Genomic DNA, 19,151 nt, shown 5'->3' with positions numbered 1-19,151 from the left:
ACAGACATGTGGAAATACAGCACATGTAAGAGTTATTATTCACACCTAAAACTGAGCTCTAGATCAGGGGTTTTCAAACAAAATTTGCACCCTAGGAAAACTAGGCCCCAAACTGCTGCAATTTGAATTTCATCTCATCCATTTAATGCATCCAAATAGTTACTGGTGGCCATAATAAGCACAGGCAAAGCAGTTTAACAGGAATCCGATGTCTACCAGACCCGTGACGCACTAAAGAACAACAATTTGTCAGACGAAATAAGCAAGAACTTATGCTCATCTCACTACTGGGGGACACAATAATAGTACTGCTGTCCTTACAGCCACCAAAATGCCTCTAACAGCATAAGGAGGCTGCCAGTGGAAAAGATAAACGAAACATTTAACATACAGCCTAATAAATCCAAGCACCGAATTATTATCCAGACACGAGCTATTATGTAAATAGCTGGTTACACACTTAAAGTGGCACCTACATAGTACAGAGGCTGCCATTGCTGGCTGAACCAAAATCTGTGACAATGCAACCAACAGATATACTAGGACCCAGTGGCATGTGTATATATAGCCGTGTATCCCTGGAATGTCACTGGTTCCAATTTTGTTGGTAGGATGTATGCTCAGAAATATTGTTTCAGACCAGAAACAGCTGTTCCCTGTGTAGGTAAACGAGATCACTGTCATTTAAGTAAGCAATAATGTATTAGAGGCTATATGCACAAACTTATTAAAATATATAGTGTGTATGTATAAGCTTTTGTTTTCATTTGCTACAATGCGACAGTTATCAGAGATACAAAATGAATGCTGTACATTCACTAGGATCAGGTCAGTGTGCATGAAGTCAATTATCAAGTCACTATGTCACATGTATGTTTTATAGTAAGCTATTCTGTTTTTTACTAAACACAGCCAGATTGCATTTTTCAGCAGGGCTGGTTCCAGCTGACGCAGTCTTGTTAACATCAAGCTTTTGAGAACCTTAACGACCAAGTCATGAGATGAGAAAGCTAGCTTGTAAAGATATGGTGACCTAGAAATAGATCCACTCCCGTAAACTTTAGCCCTTAGATCAGCCCGGCTGCGGGTTAAGCCATCCTCACCTTTTCTCTAACCAGTGGCACTAACTCAGCGGATCCATTGTTTGGAGTTGGAACAACTTTCGCTAATGTAGCCGTTTTTGGATTTGAGTCCTGTGGGAAGAAAAATACCAACTCAATACAAACCGTTCTAAAACAGAAGATGATTAAGAAGAGTAAACAGAAGATTTAGCATATATAGTATGTATATGCTAATGCTTATAGTTTGCATGCGGTGCACAAATAATACAAATTGTATAATTTATTAAGTTAAGTCATCTGTCTCTGTTCCTTCTGCTACATCATAAGCCGAACGTCATCGCAAACACACTGATGGTACAAACAAACAGTTTTATGCTACACAAAAGAAGAAATCACATCATTTTAATCAGATTCAACAAAACTGCGATACCCAAATGATGAGGAAAAGGGAGGGAAAATGCATACTAGCAAGAGCACTGTAATGCTGGCCACACACACAGCGATATATTACCCGATCTGGCCGATTCCGACACATTGGAACAACAGATCGTCTAAAATCTGGGCCAAATCATCAGTAGAACGTGAGTCCCCACTCATTATCACGATGCGATGCACGTCCCCGCTGGTCGCACATCGCATCGCCAGATCTGACAAAAAAAAAAAGTTAAGATGCACGATAGAGCTTAAGTCAGATTGGATGCGTTTTACTCCAAATCGTGTGTAGGACTGCCGGGCAGCTGCCAGGGGAGAGTTCAGGGGAAATCGCACACATCGTGGGATCGTGTGCAGATCGCTATGTGTGTGGGCACCAGAAAATTGTATTTGTTAGGACATTCCAACTCACACTAAACATTTTTCATAAAAAGTGAATCATAAAATGTAATGTATTAAAATCTATGGAAAGTTACTATACAGTTTGTGGGTGAATTCATTATATCTATATCTACCCATCAGCCATAACATTAAAACCACCTGCCTAATACTGTGCAGATCCCGCTCGTGCAACCAAAACAGATCTGACCCGTTGTAGCACGGACTCCACAAGCAGGGCAGCCATCAGGGGGGGATTGCCAGGACTGGAGTCCCGAGCCCGGACCCTAGCTGAACAGGGGGGGGGGGGGGGTCCGCTCGCTACTACTGCCACTGCAAAGCTACAGCCTGAACTACCCCCTTGAAGAGAAAAGGGCCCGGTCACCGCTGCTAATGCCCAGCTGGGGGGCATACTGCCTATTTTGTCAGTCCCAGGCCCCACAATTTCTGATGGCAGCCTTGTCCACAAGATCTCTGCAGGTGCCTGTGGTATCTGGCACTAAAGGTGCCTATCCACTAGAAGATAGGCAAAAGACTGCACGATTACGACATTGTAATCCTGCAGTCGTTTGTCAGTCTGTGATGTGCCTACACTGAGCGAGCAGTCGTTCAGTGTAGGCACAATCAATCATCTGCAAACATGCTCAACCTGACGTTATCGTCAGGTTGACCAGAATGTTTGCACGATAGATGTCTAAAACACCAATTTTTTAAACAATATGCAAACGATTTTCAAACGATTATCGAAGGATCGAACGATATCAATCGCTCATTTTAATTGTCTAGTGGATAGGCACCTTAAGACGCTAGCAGCAGATCATTTATGTCTTGTAAGTTGTGGGGCCTCCATCTCCCGGACTTGTTTTTTCAGCACATCCCACAGATGCTCGATCGAATTGAGATCTGGGGAATTTGGAGGCTGAGTCAACACCTTGAACGCTGTCATTTTCCTCAAACCATTCCTGAACAATGTTTGCAGTGTGGCAGGATGCATTATCCTTGAGAAATAGTCCACTGCCATCAAGGAGTATCGTTGCCATGAAGGGGTGTACTTGGTCTGCAACAAAGTTCTGGTAGGCGGTATGTGTCAAAGTAATATCCACATGAATTCTAGTACCCAAAGTTTCCCAGCAGAAACATTGCCCAGAGTATCACACTGCCTACACCGGCTTGCCTTCTTCCCATAGTGCATCCTGGTGCCATCTCTTCCCCAGGTAAATGACGCACACTGACAAGGCTTTCCACATGATGTAAAAAAAACATGATTTATCAGATCCGGCCACCTTCCATGCCCCATGGTCCAGTTCTGACAATCACGTGCCCATTGTAGGCGCTTCTGGCAGTAGACAGGTGTCAGCATGGGCATTCTCACCGATCTGCAGCTGTGATGCATACTCAAGAGTGGTATATTTAATTTATAAAATGCCCCTGTTGTAACTAAATAGTTCTACGTGGAGAATGATGTAGGGTGAACGAGATCCAAAATAGGAGAACAGAAATAGTCCAGAAGAGGCTGTTTAATTTTCATAATTTTTACAGTTGTGGAGTGATACTGCTGTGGCTGTGACAGCTGGAAGTAGTTCAGGCATGTGGTTATGCTTGGAGGTGTGCGGTCACTGGGAAATAATGCAGTCATGTGATTTGGTGTCTAATCATGTTAGTGGGATTTCTGTCACTAAAAAACACACACACTATATACATACTGCTGCCAAAAACTAGTAATACAGGTAAATGTTTCTATATTATATCAACCTCTTGCTTGCCTCCTGAGACAAATTTATCAGTCTTCCTCTGTTACATGCCAAAAATCATAGTGGTGTTGATATCCATGGAAAGGAAAAGGACAATAAACTTCACCCTGTGCTACAACCTATGAAACCATGTATTATCAGCTTCAGTTACATTTAATGCAGCATTCTGCTAATGCGCTTGTGTTAATTAACTTAGCATTTAGTTGAATGTGTTACTAATACTGCTGCAATAGCCCAAAAGCATGATTGATATAGATGTACAAGCCAACACAGAGCAAAACAGATGCGAGCGATACCTGCTGACGGGTTAATTGGATTCTACCAAAAATTAGCCCTGTGTGTTTGGGAATGTAGGCTGTAAGCTCCAATGGTCAAGGGACTGATGTGAATGACATTGTCTGCACAGTGCAGTGTAAAGTGTTAGCACTATATACACGAAGAACAATAATATATAACTGGGACAACAAGTAGGAGAGCAGAGGCCAGCACAGGTAAAATACAGTGACATACAGATTTAGCTTTGACCTATACGGCAGTATGCCTGCTTTAACTTATAAGACACCACACCTCAGGCAACCTGAGCTTCTCCAGCTGTGATGGAGCTATAGGTCCTTCCAGCCGGTGAGAGAGATGGACATATATAGACGATGAGCAGCCACAGATGGCATCAGAGTGACCTAGTCCATTGCAGCCATTGTATAACAGACACCATCTGAACAGTGCATACCATAAGGTGCGTACACACGTAACGATTTTTTGAAAGATTTAACTATAACAACGTCGTTATCTTTAAATCGTTTCAAAAATCATTCATCTTTTGGGGTGAACGATGAATGATAATCGTTCAAGCGCACTCCCGTTTGTAGTTTATCGTCCATTCTGACTGTCCAACATAATGATTTTCGTTCAGAAAATCATTCTTGTACAGAATGAACAATGGGCCTGATTCAGACCCACTCGCGAGCGGCTGTCCGCTCGCAAGTGGGTCGATGTTATGGACTGAGCATGCGCACGACGGAGGGAGCTCCGTCGTGCGCATGCGCCAGACGCGACGAGCGAAGGAAAGTCCTTCGCTCGTTGTGTCCGATCAAAGGGGGCGTGCTGTCAATGTTGATTGACAGCACGCCCCCTTTGGTGGGCGTGCCGGGGGCGTGCCTCCCTGACGGGGGCGTTCCCACGGGAACGCCTCCCGTCAGAAGCCGGCCCACTGACATCACTAGTGATGTCAGTGGGAGTGATTTTGGCTCTGATAGAGCCAAAATCACTCCGGAGCTTGCGGTTGAAAACCTCAACCGCAGGCTCCGGCTCGCAATTTCGATGGTCGCGATGGTCTCGACCATCGCGTCCATCACAAAGCACGCTCGTATAGCCTGTGGGTGGTGACCCACAGCTATACGAGCGTCCAGGAGGACGCTCCATGAAAATGGAGCCCGGCCCTCATTCAGAGCGTGCGCTCTGCTCAGAGCGTACGGCTCTGAATGAGGGCCAATGTCCATTCACTGTATGCATGATTAAAAAATCGTTCATAAAAATCGTTGACAAAATCGTTCATTAATTTAGTAAACAACGATTTTTGGAAACAAAATAGTTTCAAGGGAAAATCTGAACGAAATCGTTGGTTATTAAAATTGTTACGTGTGTATGCACCTTTAGGGATATTATTATTATCATTTATTTATATGGCGCCACAAATGTTCCGCAGCGCCTTACAAAGCACATAAACAAGTTGTAGACAAGCAACTCACAGAACAATACAATACAGGACCAGGACATGGATAATATATATTGCTACATTAGTGACCATAACACCCAGATAAGCAACAGAGCATAAGCAACAAAGTGTTAGGTGCCCTAGTGGTGAGTAAGAAGTAGAGGAAACTAAAGTAGGGAGAAGTACAAGAGGTTAGAGGGCCCTGCTCGTAACAGCTTACATTCTAAAAGGGAGGGGAAGACAAACAGGGGTGACACAGATGGGGAGGAAGGTGTATGTATCAGGGAGTTACAATGACAGCTGGAGGGCTTTGATGAAGTAGTGGGTCTTGAGGGACCGTTTTAAGGATTGCAAAGAGGTGGAGAGTCTGATGGGGAGTGGGAGAGAGTTCCAGACGTGCGGAGCAGTGTGGGCAAAACCTTGGAGACGGGAGTGGGAGGAAGTAATCAGCTGACATGAAAGGCGGCGTGCATTAGTTGAACGAAGAGAGCGGAGAGGAGAGTGAAGGGAGATAAGATCAGAGATGTATATGGGGGAAGATTGGCTGAGGGCGTTGTAAGTGAGCGTGAGAACCTTAAATTGGGTTCTAAAAGGGAAGGGGAGCCAGTGGAGGCCTTGTAGGAGAGGGGAGGCAGATGTAGAGCATTTGGAGAGGAAGATAAGCCGTGCAGCAGCATTAAGGATAGACTGGAGAGGAGATGGGATTTGGGGAGGCCAGATAGGAGGAGGTTACAGTAGTCCAATCTGGAGATGACCAGTGAGTGTATGAGGGTTTTTGTAGCATCCTGGGTGAGATAGGGTCTGATCTTAGAAATATTTTTGAGATGGAAAGGACAGGACTGTGAAAGGTTCTGGATATGTGGTTTGAAGGAGAGGGATGAGTCCAGGATAACTCCAAGACAGCGCACTTTGGGGCTAGATGAGATAGTTATACCATCAATTGATAAAGAAATAGTGGGAAGTGAGGTTATGTGGGAGGGTGGGAAGACGATCAGCTCTGTCTTAGACATATTAAGTTTAAGAAATTGCTGGGACATCCAGGAAGAGATAGCAGAAAGACAGTTGGCGATATGAGTCAGAAGAGAGGGGGAGAGATCAGGGGAGGAAATTTACATTTGCGTATCATCAGCATAGAGATGATAATGGAGGTCAAAAGAGCTGATGAGTTCACCTAGAGAGGAAGTATAGAGGAAGACTAGAAGAGGTCCAAGAACAGAACCTTGAAGAACACCTACTGTAAGAGGCTGTGGGAGGAGGGGGGGAGGAGGAGTCATGAGAGGAAACTGAGAAAGATCGGTCAGAGAGGTAGGATGGCAGCCAGGAGAGGGCAGTGTCACGTAGACCAAGGGAGTGAAGAATATGCAGGAGAGGGTGCTCCACAGTGTCAAAAGCAGCAGAGAGATCAAGGAAATTGCGAAGAGAGTAGTGGCCCTTGGATTTGGCAGCAATGAGGTCGTTGCTGACTTTCGTGAGGGCAGTTTCAGTGGAGTGGAGAGAACGGAAGCCGGACTGAAAAGGGTCAAGGAGGGAGTGGGAGGAAAGAAAAGTGGTAAGGCGTTTGTAGACAATCCGCTCATTTAGTTTGGAGGCAAAAGGGAGGAGATGGGTCAGTAGTTAGAAAGAAGGTTAGGATCAAGGGTAGGTTTTTTAAGAATGGGGGAGACAAGGGCATGCTTGAATGCAGAAGGAACAATGCCTGATGAGAGGGAGAGGTTAATGAGGTGGGCAAGATGGGAGCAGGCAGAAAGAGAGAGGAAGCGGAGGAGACGGGAAGGGATAGGATCAAGGGGGGAGGTGGTAGGTGGGGAGGACTGGATGAGGGCCATGACTTCCACTCCAGATACAGGGGAGAAGGATGTTAGAGTTGGTAAAGTTGATTGGGAGGGGTGATCTGGGAAAAGAGGAGGTGGAGAGCTGGGGGACTGGTTGGATATGATGTACTGACGTATGGAATCAATTTTAGATGTAAAGTAGGTAGCAAAGTTAAGGGCAGAGAGCAAGGAGGGGAGACGAGGAGGGGGTGGGCGAAGGAGGGAGATGGAAGTGGTGAAGAGACGCTGGGGATTAGAGGACTGAGAGGAGATGAGGATCTTGAAATATGACTGTTTAGAGAGGGAGAAAGCAGTACTATAGGATGAGAGCATAAATTTTAAATGGAGAAAATCTGCCTTAGATATGCTTGTTTGAGGAGAAAAGTCTGTGGTGGTCTAGGTGTGTGACTGTAATAAGGACCCACTCATTACAATAACTAACATTCATTCACTAATCATTTCTCGGCTCAACTGCTGCAACCTTCTCCTCACTGGCATCCCACATTGCCATCTTGCTCCCCTCCAGTCTGTTCTCAATGCTGCAGCTAGACTTAGCTTCCTCTCCTGCCGTTCCACTTCCACCACTCCCCTCCAAAAACCCTGCACTGGCTCCCATTCCCCTACAGAATCCTATTCAAGCTCCTCATCTTCACATAACGTGTCGCTATAACGCTTCCTGCATCGCCTCTTTACCGAGATGAAGCAGGAAGCACCATCGATGAGCCGGAGTGGGGGAGCATTAACTCCCCCCTCCGGCGATCCCAGCTAGAGACCGCAGCGCATCAGCCTAGTGCTGATGCGCTGTATCAAAGTCCCGGACGGCTCCACTGAGCATGCGCAGGATCTCGCAAGAATCGCGAGATCCCGCGTGCAGTCCTGGAGCCGGCAGCCACCGCAGCAGGGACAGCGCTGTCCCTGCTGTGGGGATAGGTCATCGCCAGGCGGTAGCTGTCGGTAGCTACAGCGGGCAGAACGGTCAGGTGAACTGACCGTATACATGCCCTGCCGTTCGGCGCTGCTTTCTTGTAGATAGCAGTGCCGATAATGACAGGGGCGCTTAGCGCCCCTGTCATTTACCGCCAAACCCCTCGATCATACATCGGGGAGAAGCGGTATCAGCGCACATAACCTCTTCAAAGCTTCATACATCTCCCCCACAATGCCCTTTCTAACTCCACTGCTCCTTACATCTTCCCTCCCACTTCGGTCTACAAATGACTGTTACCTCTCCTCCACCCTGGTCACTTCATCACATGCTTGTATCCAAGATTTTGCCCATGCAGCCCCCCTAACTGGAATGAGCTCCCTCGCTCAGGCTCTCCCCGACCTTGCAGAGCTTTAAACGTGCACTGAAAACCCACCTGTTCATCAAAGCATACACTACCACCACATAAACGTGGCCACTCTCCCTCCTGCCTCAGCCATCTCTACACTTGCCTACTTCCTGCACGCAGATCCCCATCTACACACTCATGCCTCATGTCATCTGTCTCCCCTAGATTGTAAGGTCTTAGGAGCAGGGTCCTCCTCCCCACTGTCTCACAGCCCTCTTCTCTATCACTTCAATGACAGCCTTCAGCTTCCCAGCTGTATTGTATATAGAGAATTGTGTTGCTAATTGTTACTTGTGCTCTGTTTATCTTTTAGTTACTCTATTGTAACGTAATGTTCTGTGTAGCCTGCACTGTATGTACTGTGCTGTGGACCACTTGTGGTGCCCTAAATATAAAATATAATAAATACATGGGCTACATCCTCCCTAACCTTTTGCAATAAGGACCACGACATAGAAATGTTCAGCACATATATATCAGGAAGGCAGCCATGGCCATGCCCAGTTCCCCCCCCCCCCCCCCCATCTGTCAGCAGCTGCCCGTGACGTCACTAGCGCACCCCAGGACTGACCTTAGAGCAGGAGAGCGCGCAATGCGCGTGCACGGACCACAGCCCCGAGAGCACGGTGAGCACGTGCACGAGCCCCAGCGCGGCCAGGCAGAGGAGTCCGGCCTCAGGGTACTCCGACACCCCGTACACCGACACCCACAGGTACAGCCAGGCCGGGTACAGCGCGGAGAACGGCAGCACCGTCCCCCTCAGCAGCAGGGGCCGGCGGCGGTGTAGGGTGACCGAGCGGACCAGCTCATCCTGTGCCGGCACGCCGCCTAGGCCAGCCGCCACCGCCATTCCCCCTTCTACCTGACCCTTCCGCCTGCAGTCGCGTCAGTCAGCGCTGCCGCTGATGCTGCAACACCGGCTGCTTCCGCTTCCGCCGGGGGCGGGGTGACGTCACCACACACAGGCCGCGTCACGAGACAGCTGCTTAGAGCTGCGGGTCCTGTGCTGTGTCGCTGTCAGGGGGCACAGCGCTGCAGCTGCGGGTCTCCATCTCATTGCATGTTACTAGACATGAGAGGAATGCCACTGTCTGTAAAACTACTAGTCCCAGCTGTGACACCACAACATAGGCTATAGAACTACTAGTCCCAGCTGTGACACCACAACTGAGAGAGAGAGGATATAGAACTACTAGTCCCAGCTGTGACACCACAACAGAGAGAGGCTATAGAACTACTAGTCCCAGCTGCAACACCACAACATAGGCTATAGAACTACTAGTCCCAGCTGTGACACCACAACATAGGCTATAGAACTACTAGTCCCAGCTGTGACACCACAACTGAGAGAGAGAGGATATAGAACTACTAGTCCCAGCTGTGACACCACAACAGAGAGAGCTATAGAACTACTAGTCCCAGCTGCAACACCACAACATAGGCTATAGAACTACTAGTCCCAGCTGTGACACCACAACATAGGCTATAGAACTACTAGTCCCAGCTGTGACGCCACAACATAGGCTATAGCACTACTAGTCCCAGCTGCAACACCACAACATAGGCTATAGAACTACTAGTCCCAGCTGTGACACCACAACTGAGAGGCTATAGAACTACTAGTCCCAGCTGTGACACCACAACTGAGAGGCTATAGAACTACTAGTCCCAGCTGCAACACCACAACATAGGCTATAGAACTACTAGTCCCAGCTGTGACACCACAACATAGGCTATAGAACTACTAGTCCCAGCTGTGACGCCACAACATAGGCTATAGCACTACTAGTCCCAGCTGCAACACCACAACATAGGCTATAGAACTACTAGTCCCAGCTGCGACACCACAACTGAGAGGATATAGAACTACTAGTCCCAGCTGTGACACCACAACAGAGAGAGGCTATAGAACTACTAGTCCCAGCTGCAACACCACAACATAGGCTATAGAACTACTAGTCCCAGCTGTGACACCACAACATAGGCTATAGAACTACTAGTCCCAGCTGTGACACCACAACTGAGAGAGAGAGGATATAGAACTACTAGTCCCAGCTGTGACACCACAACAGAGAGAGGCTATAGAACTACTAGTCCCAGCTGCAACACCACAACATAGGCTATAGAACTACTAGTCCCAGCTGTGACACCACAACATAGGCTATAGAACTACTAGTCCCAGCTGTGACACCACAACTGAGAGAGAGAGGATATAGAACTACTAGTCCCAGCTGTGACACCACAACAGAGAGAGGCTATAGAACTACTAGTCCCAGCTGCAACACCACAACATAGGCTATAGAACTACTAGTCCCAGCTGTGACACCACAACATAGGCTATAGAACTACTAGTCCCAGCTGTGACACCACAACTGAGAGAGAGAGGATATAGAACTACTAGTCCCAGCTGTGACACCACAACAGAGAGAGGCTATAGAACTACTAGTCCCAGCTGCAACACCACAACATAGGCTATAGAACTACTAGTCCCAGCTGTGACACCACAACATAGGCTATAGAACTACTAGTCCCAGCTGTGACACCACAACTGAGAGAGAGAGGATATAGAACTACTAGTCCCAGCTGTGACACCACAACAGAGAGAGCTATAGAACTACTAGTCCCAGCTGCAACACCACAACATAGGCTATAGAACTACTAGTCCCAGCTGTGACACCACAACATAGGCTATAGAACTACTAGTCCCAGCTGTGACGCCACAACATAGGCTATAGCACTACTAGTCCCAGCTGCAACACCACAACATAGGCTATAGAACTACTAGTCCCAGCTGTGACACCACAACTGAGAGGCTATAGAACTACTAGTCCCAGCTGTGACACCACAACTGAGAGGCTATAGAACTACTAGTCCCAGCTGCAACACCACAACATAGGCTATAGAACTACTAGTCCCAGCTGTGACACCACAACATAGGCTATAGAACTACTAGTCCCAGCTGTGACGCCACAACATAGGCTATAGCACTACTAGTCCCAGCTGCAACACCACAACATAGGCTATAGAACTACTAGTCCCAGCTGCGACACCACAACTGAGAGGATATAGAACTACTAGTCCCAGCTGTGACACCACAACAGAGAGAGGCTATAGAACTACTAGTCCCAGCTGCAACACCACAACATAGGCTATAGAACTACTAGTCCCAGCTGTGACACCACAACATAGGCTATAGAACTACTAGTCCCAGCTGTGACACCACAACTGAGAGAGAGAGGATATAGAACTACTAGTCCCAGCTGTGACACCACAACAGAGAGAGGCTATAGAACTACTAGTCCCAGCTGCAACACCACAACATAGGCTATAGAACTACTAGTCCCAGCTGTGACACCACAACATAGGCTATAGAACTACTAGTCCCAGCTGTGACACCACAACTGAGAGAGAGAGGATATAGAACTACTAGTCCCAGCTGTGACACCACAACAGAGAGAGCTATAGAACTACTAGTCCCAGCTGCAACACCACAACATAGGCTATAGAACTACTAGTCCCAGCTGTGACACCACAACATAGGCTATAGAACTACTAGTCCCAGCTGTGACGCCACAACATAGGCTATAGCACTACTAGTCCCAGCTGCAACACCACAACATAGGCTATAGAACTACTAGTCCCAGCTGTGACACCACAACTGAGAGGCTATAGAACTACTAGTCCCAGCTGTGACACCACAACTGAGAGGCTATAGAACTACTAGTCCCAGCTGCAACACCACAACATAGGCTATAGAACTACTAGTCCCAGCTGTGACACCACAACATAGGCTATAGAACTACTAGTCCCAGCTGTGACGCCACAACATAGGCTATAGCACTACTAGTCCCAGCTGCAACACCACAACATAGGCTATAGAACTACTAGTCCCAGCTGCGACACCACAACTGAGAGGATATAGAACTACTAGTCCCAGCTGTGACACCACAACAGAGAGAGGCTATAGAACTACTAGTCCCAGCTGCAACACCACAACATAGGCTATAGAACTACTAGTCCCAGCTGTGACACCACAACATAGGCTATAGAACTACTAGTCCCAGCTGTGACACCACAACTGAGAGAGAGAGGATATAGAACTACTAGTCCCAGCTGTGACACCACAACAGAGAGAGGCTATAGAACTACTAGTCCCAGCTGCAACACCACAACATAGGCTATAGAACTACTAGTCCCAGCTGTGACACCACAACATAGGCTATAGAACTACTAGTCCCAGCTGTGACACCACAACTGAGAGAGAGAGGATATAGAACTACTAGTCCCAGCTGTGACACCACAACAGAGAGAGGCTATAGAACTACTAGTCCCAGCTGCAACACCACAACATAGGCTATAGAACTACTAGTCCCAGCTGTGACACCACAACATAGGCTATAGAACTACTAGTCCCAGCTGTGACACCACAACTGAGAGAGAGAGGATATAGAACTACTAGTCCCAGCTGTGACACCACAACAGAGAGAGCTATAGAACTACTAGTCCCAGCTGCAACACCACAACATAGGCTATAGAACTACTAGTCCCAGCTGTGACACCACAACATAGGCTATAGAACTACTAGTCCCAGCTGTGACGCCACAACATAGGCTATAGCACTACTAGTCCCAGCTGCAACACCACAACATAGGCTATAGAACTACTAGTCCCAGCTGTGACACCACAACTGAGAGGCTATAGAACTACTAGTCCCAGCTGTGACACCACAACTGAGAGGCTATAGAACTACTAGTCCCAGCTGCAACACCACAACATAGGCTATAGAACTACTAGTCCCAGCTGTGACACCACAACATAGGCTATAGAACTACTAGTCCCAGCTGTGACGCCACAACATAGGCTATAGCACTACTAGTCCCAGCTGCAACACCACAACATAGGCTATAGAACTACTAGTCCCAGCTGCGACACCACAACTGAGAGGATATAGAACTACTAGTCCCAGCTGTGACACCACAACAGAGAGAGGCTATAGAACTACTAGTCCCAGCTGCAACACCACAACATAGGCTATAGAACTACTAGTCCCAGCTGTGACACCACAACATAGGCTATAGAACTACTAGTCCCAGCTGTGACACCACAACTGAGAGAGAGAGGATATAGAACTACTAGTCCCAGCTGTGACACCACAACAGAGAGAGGCTATAGAACTACTAGTCCCAGCTGCAACACCACAACATAGGCTATAGAACTACTAGTCCCAGCTGTGACACCACAACATAGGCTATAGAACTACTAGTCCCAGCTGTGACGCCACAACATAGGCTATAGCACTACTAGTCCCAGCTGCAACACCACAACATAGGCTATAGAACTACTAGTCCCAGCTGTGACACCACAACTGAGAGGCTATAGAACTACTAGTCCCAGCTGTGACACCACAACTGAGAGGCTATAGAACTACTAGTCCCAGCTGCAACACCACAACATAGGCTATAGAACTACTAGTCCCAGCTGTGACACCACAACATAGGCTATAGAACTACTAGTCCCAGCTGTGACGCCACAACATAGGCTATAGCACTACTAGTCCCAGCTGCAACACCACAACATAGGCTATAGAACTACTAGTCCCAGCTGCGACACCACAACTGAGAGGCTATAGAACTACTAGTCCCAGCTGTGACACCATAACTGAGAGGCTATAGAACTACTAGTCCCAGCTGCAACACCACAACATAGGCTATAGAACTACTAGTCCCAGCTGTGACGCCACAACATAGGCTATAGAACTACTAGTCCCAGCTGCGACACCACAACATAGGCTATAGAACTACTAGTCCCAGCTGTGACGCCACAACATAGGCTATAGAACTACTAGTCCCAGCTGTGACACCACAACTGAGAGGCTATAGAACTACTAGTCCCAGCTGCAACACCACAACATAGGCTATAGAACTACTAGTCCCAGCTGTGACGCCACAACATAGGCTATAGAACTACTAGTCCCAGCTGCGACACCACAACATAGGCTATAGAACTACTAGTCCCAGCTGTGACACCACAACTGAGAGGCTATAGAACTACTAGTCCCAGCTGCAACACCACAACTGAGAGGCTATAGAACTAGTCCCAGCTGCGACGCCACAACATAGGCTATAGAACTACTAGTCCCAGCTGTGACGCCACAACATAGGCTATAGAACTACTAGTCCCAGCTGTGACACCACAACTGAGAGGCTATAGAACTACTAGTCCCAGCTGCGACACCACAACATAGGCTATAGAACTACTAGTCCCAGCTGTGACACCACAACTGAGAGGCTATAGAACTACTAGTCCCAGCTGTGACGCCACAACATAGGCTATAGAACTACTAGTCCCAGCTGTGACGCCACAATATAGGCTATAGAACTACTAGTCCCAGCTGCGACACCACAACATAGGCTATAGAACTACTAGTCCCAGCTGTGACGCCACAACATAGGCTATAGAACTACTAGTCCCAGCTGTGACACCACAACTGAGAGGCTATAGAACTACTAGTCCCAGCTGCGACACCACAACATAGGCTATAGAACTACTAGTCCCAGCTGTGACACCACAACTGAGAGGCTATAGAACTACTAGTCCCAGCTGTGACGCCACAACATAGGCTATAGAACTACTAGTCCCAGCTGTGACGCCACAACATAGGCTATAGAACTACTAGTCCCAGCTGCGACACCACAACATAGGCTATAGAACTACTAGTCCCAGCTGTGACACCACAACTGAGAGGCTATAGAACTACTAGTCCCAGCTGCAACACCACAACATAGGCTATAGAACTACTAGTCCCAGCTGTGACGCCACAACATAGGCTATAGAACTACTAGTCCCAGCTGCGACACCACAACATAGGCTATAGAACTACTAGTCCCAGCTGTGACACCACAACTGAGAGGCTATAGAACTACTAGTCCCAGCTGCAACACCACAACTGAGAGGCTATAGAACTAGTCCCAGCTGCGACACCACAACATAGGCTATAGCACTACTAGTCCCAGCTGCAACACCACAACATAGGCTATAGAACTACTAGTCCCAGCTGTGACGCCACAACATAGGCTATAGAACTACTAGTCCCAGCTGTGACACCACAACTGAGAGGCTATAGAACTACTAGTCCCAGCTGCGACACCACAACATAGGCTATAGAACTACTAGTCCCAGCTGTGACACCACAACTGAGAGGCTATAGAACTACTAGTCCCAGCTGTGACGCCACAACATAGGCTATAGAACTACTAGTCCCAGCTGTGACGCCACAACATAGGCTATAGAACTACTAGTCCCAGCTGCGACACCACAACTGAGAGGCTATAGAACTAGTCCCAGCTGCGACACCACAACAGAGAGAAACTGTAGAACTACTAGTCACAGCTGCGACACCACAACATAGGCTATAGAACTACTAGTCCCAGCTGCAACACCACAACATAGGCTATAGAACTACTAGTCCCAGCTGTGACGCCACAACATAGGCTATAGAACTACTAGTCCCAGCTGCAACACCACAACTGAGAGGCTATAGAACTAGTCCCAGCTGCGACACCACAACATAGGCTATAGCACTACTAGTCCCAGCTGCAACACCACAACATAGGCTATAGAACTACTAGTCCCAGCTGTGACGCCACAACATAGGCTATAGAACTACTAGTCCCAGCTGCGACACCACAACATAGGCTATAGAACTACTAGTCCCAGCTGTGACACCACAACTGAGAGGCTATAGAACTACTAGTCCCAGCTGCAACACCACAACATAGGCTATAGAACTACTAGTCCCAGCTGTGACGCCACTACATAGGCTATAGAACTACTAGTCCCAGCTGCGACACCACAACATAGGCTATAGAACTACTAGTCCCAGCTGTGACACCACAACTGAGAGGCTATAGAACTACTAGTCCCAGCTGTGACACCACAACATAGGCTATAGAACTACTAGTCCCAGCTGTGACACCACAACTGAGAGGCTATAGAACTACTAGTCCCAGCTGCAACACCACAACATAAGCTATAGAACTACTAGTCCCAGCTGCAACACCACAACAGAGAGAGGCTATAGAACTAGTCCCAGCTGCGACACCACAACAGAGAGAAACTGTAGAACTACTAGTCACAGCTGTGACACCACAACATAGGCTATAAAACTACTAGTCCCAGCTGTGACGCCACAACATAGGCTATAGAACTACTAGTCCCAGCTGCAACACCACAACAGAGAGAGGCTATAGAACTAGTCCCAGCTGCGACACCACAACAGAGAGAAACTGTAGAACTACTAGTCCCAGCTGCGACACCACAACATAGGCTATAGAACTACTAGTCCCAGCTGTGACACCACAACTGAGAGGCTATAGAACTACTAGTCCCAGCTGTGACGCCACAACATAGGCTATAGAACTACTAGTCCCAGCTGCAACACCACAACTGAGAGGCTATAGAACTACTAGTCCCAGCTGCAACACCACAACATAGGCTATAGAACTACTAGTCCCAGCTGTGACGCCACAACATAGGCTATAGAACTACTAGTCCCAGCTGCAACACCACAACTGAGAGGCTATAGAACTACTAGTCCCAGCTGTGACACCACAACATAGGCTATAGAACTACTAGTCCCAGCTGTGACACCACAACTGAGAGGCTATAGAACTACTAGTCCCAGCTGTGACACCACAACTGAGAGGCTATAGAACTACTAGTCCCAGCTGTGACGCCACAACATAGGCTATAGAACTACTAGTCCCAGCTGCGACACCACAACTGAGAGGCTATAGAACTACTAGTCCCAGCTGCAACACCACAACATAGGCTATAGAACTACTAGTCCCAGCTGTGACGCCACAACATAGGCTATAGAACTACTAGTCCCAGCTGCAACACCACAACTGAGAGGCTATAGAACTAGTCCCAGCTGCGACACCACAACATAGGCTATAGCACTACTAGTCCCAGCTGCAACACCACAACAGAGAGAAACTGTAGAACTACTAGTCACAGCTGCGACACCACAACATAGGCTATAGAACTACTAGTCCCAGCTGCAACACCACAACATAGGCTATAGAACTACTAGTCCCAGCTGCAACACCACAACAGAGAGAGGCTATAGAACTAGTCCCAGCTGCGACACCACAACAGAGAGAAACTGTAGAACTACTAGTCACAGCTGTGACACCACAACATAGGCTATAGAACTACTAGTCCCAGCTGTGACGCCACAACGTAAGCTATAGAACTACTAGTCCCAGCTGCGACACCACAACTGAGAGGCTATAGAACTACTAGTCCCAGCTGTGACACCACAACTGAGAGGCTGTAGAACTACTAGTCCCAGCTGTGACGCCACAACATAGGCTATAGAACTACTAGTCCCAGCTGCAACACCACAACTGAGAGGCTATAGAACTACTAGTCCCAGCTGCAACACCACAACATAGGCTATAGAACTACTAGTCCCAGCTGTGACGCCACAGCATAGGCTATAGAACTACTAGTCCCAGCTGCAACACCACAACTGAGAGGCTATAGAACTAGTCCCAGCTGCGACACCACAACATAGGCTATAGCACTACTAGTCCCAGCTGCAACACCACAACAGAGAGAAACTGTAGAACTACTAGTCACAGCTGCGACACCACAACATAGGCTATAGAACTACTAGTCCCAGCTGCAACACCACAACATAGGCTATAGAACTAGTCCCAGCTGCGACACCACAACAGAGAGAAACTGTAGAACTACTAGTCACAGCTGTGACACCACAACATAGGCTATAGAACTACTATTCCCAGCTGTGACGCCACAACATAGGCTATAGAACTACTAGTCCCAGCTGCGACACCACAACATAGGCTATAGAACTACTAGTCCCAGCTGTGACACCACAACTGAGAGGCTATAGAACTACTAGTCCCAGCTGTGACAACACTTCCAAACTATTCATATGAGTCTTCTGTATAGACCTATACAGTGACTCATATATTAGCTGTGAAGTGTAATGACATAATGATATATTCTTTAAAAAAAAAATGAATACTTTTCATGGCGTTGTACAATTAATAAGTTTAGGTTTTTTCATTCTTAATTTGTACAGCCTGTAAAGTGGCAGAAGCTGATTGGTGGGTACTTTATCTGCCTCTCCAAGCTTTGATAAATCTCCTCCTCTGATTGCTGTAGCCTCCCTGCAATGACACTCTTGAGTTCCAGAAAAGTTGAATTATATCTGCCTCCTGCAAGCAACGTCACAAAGAGCTGCCTAATGCATTACACAGCGTACTAGTGACCATCATCCGTGCATAATAGTGACTGTGTGTGTGACATTACTTAAAATTGCTTCTCTCTTTTGTTTCAGCACTGCACGGGTTACCAGACACACCTCCTTTTACTGAAGCCACCGCCTCTTTGTTCCACATCAACCAATGACTGGCCTCACATCCCCCAACCTGGAAGTGGATTATGAGCACATGCAATCTTCAAGGGTGAACTGGTGTTAGTGAACATGTAAGTGGATTAATTCTGTGCTTAATTTATATTCATATTCATATTCCTTATGTCCTTTCTGGGTCTGATGTATGACTCTATATGGATCAACTCCATTGGATATTAACAGTATCTGTTTATAACTAACGTATAATTGCTTCTAAATTCTTCCT

At 47.4% G+C, this 19,151-nt stretch overlaps 2 protein-coding genes across 3 annotated transcripts in view; one reads left to right on the top strand and one right to left on the bottom strand.

The window, feature by feature from the left end:
• The window catches only part of LOC148483145 (endoplasmic reticulum transmembrane helix translocase-like), a 9,700-nt gene extending 233 nt beyond the window's left edge, over window positions 1-9,467 (bottom strand). Inside the window, exons 1-2 of the mRNA XM_088452498.1 lie at window positions 9,050-9,467; window positions 1,104-1,193 (exon numbers count right to left, since the gene is read on the bottom strand). Coding sequence (XP_088308624.1) covers window positions 1,104-1,193; window positions 9,050-9,328 — 369 coding nt within the window. The 5' untranslated portion in view covers window positions 9,329-9,467. The remainder of the gene's footprint in view (window positions 1-1,103; window positions 1,194-9,049) is intronic.
• The window catches only part of CHCHD5 (coiled-coil-helix-coiled-coil-helix domain containing 5), a 28,739-nt gene continuing 18,651 nt past the window's right edge, over window positions 9,064-19,151 (top strand). Inside the window, exons 1-2 of one of the 2 annotated variants that reach the window (XM_088452500.1) lie at window positions 9,064-9,190; window positions 18,851-18,999. In XM_088452500.1, coding sequence (XP_088308626.1) covers window positions 18,998-18,999 — 2 coding nt within the window. In that variant the 5' untranslated portion in view covers window positions 9,064-9,190; window positions 18,851-18,997. The remainder of the gene's footprint in view (window positions 9,191-18,850; window positions 19,000-19,151) is intronic. The other variant, XM_088452499.1, reaches the window with a different exon arrangement.

Source organism: Taudactylus pleione, unplaced genomic scaffold (assembly GCF_031769625.1).
Source record: "Taudactylus pleione unplaced genomic scaffold, aTauple2 ptg000551l, whole genome shotgun sequence".
NCBI classification, from domain to species: domain Eukaryota; kingdom Metazoa; phylum Chordata; class Amphibia; order Anura; family Myobatrachidae; genus Taudactylus; species Taudactylus pleione.
This window is presented reverse-complemented; position numbering and strand designations above follow the sequence as displayed.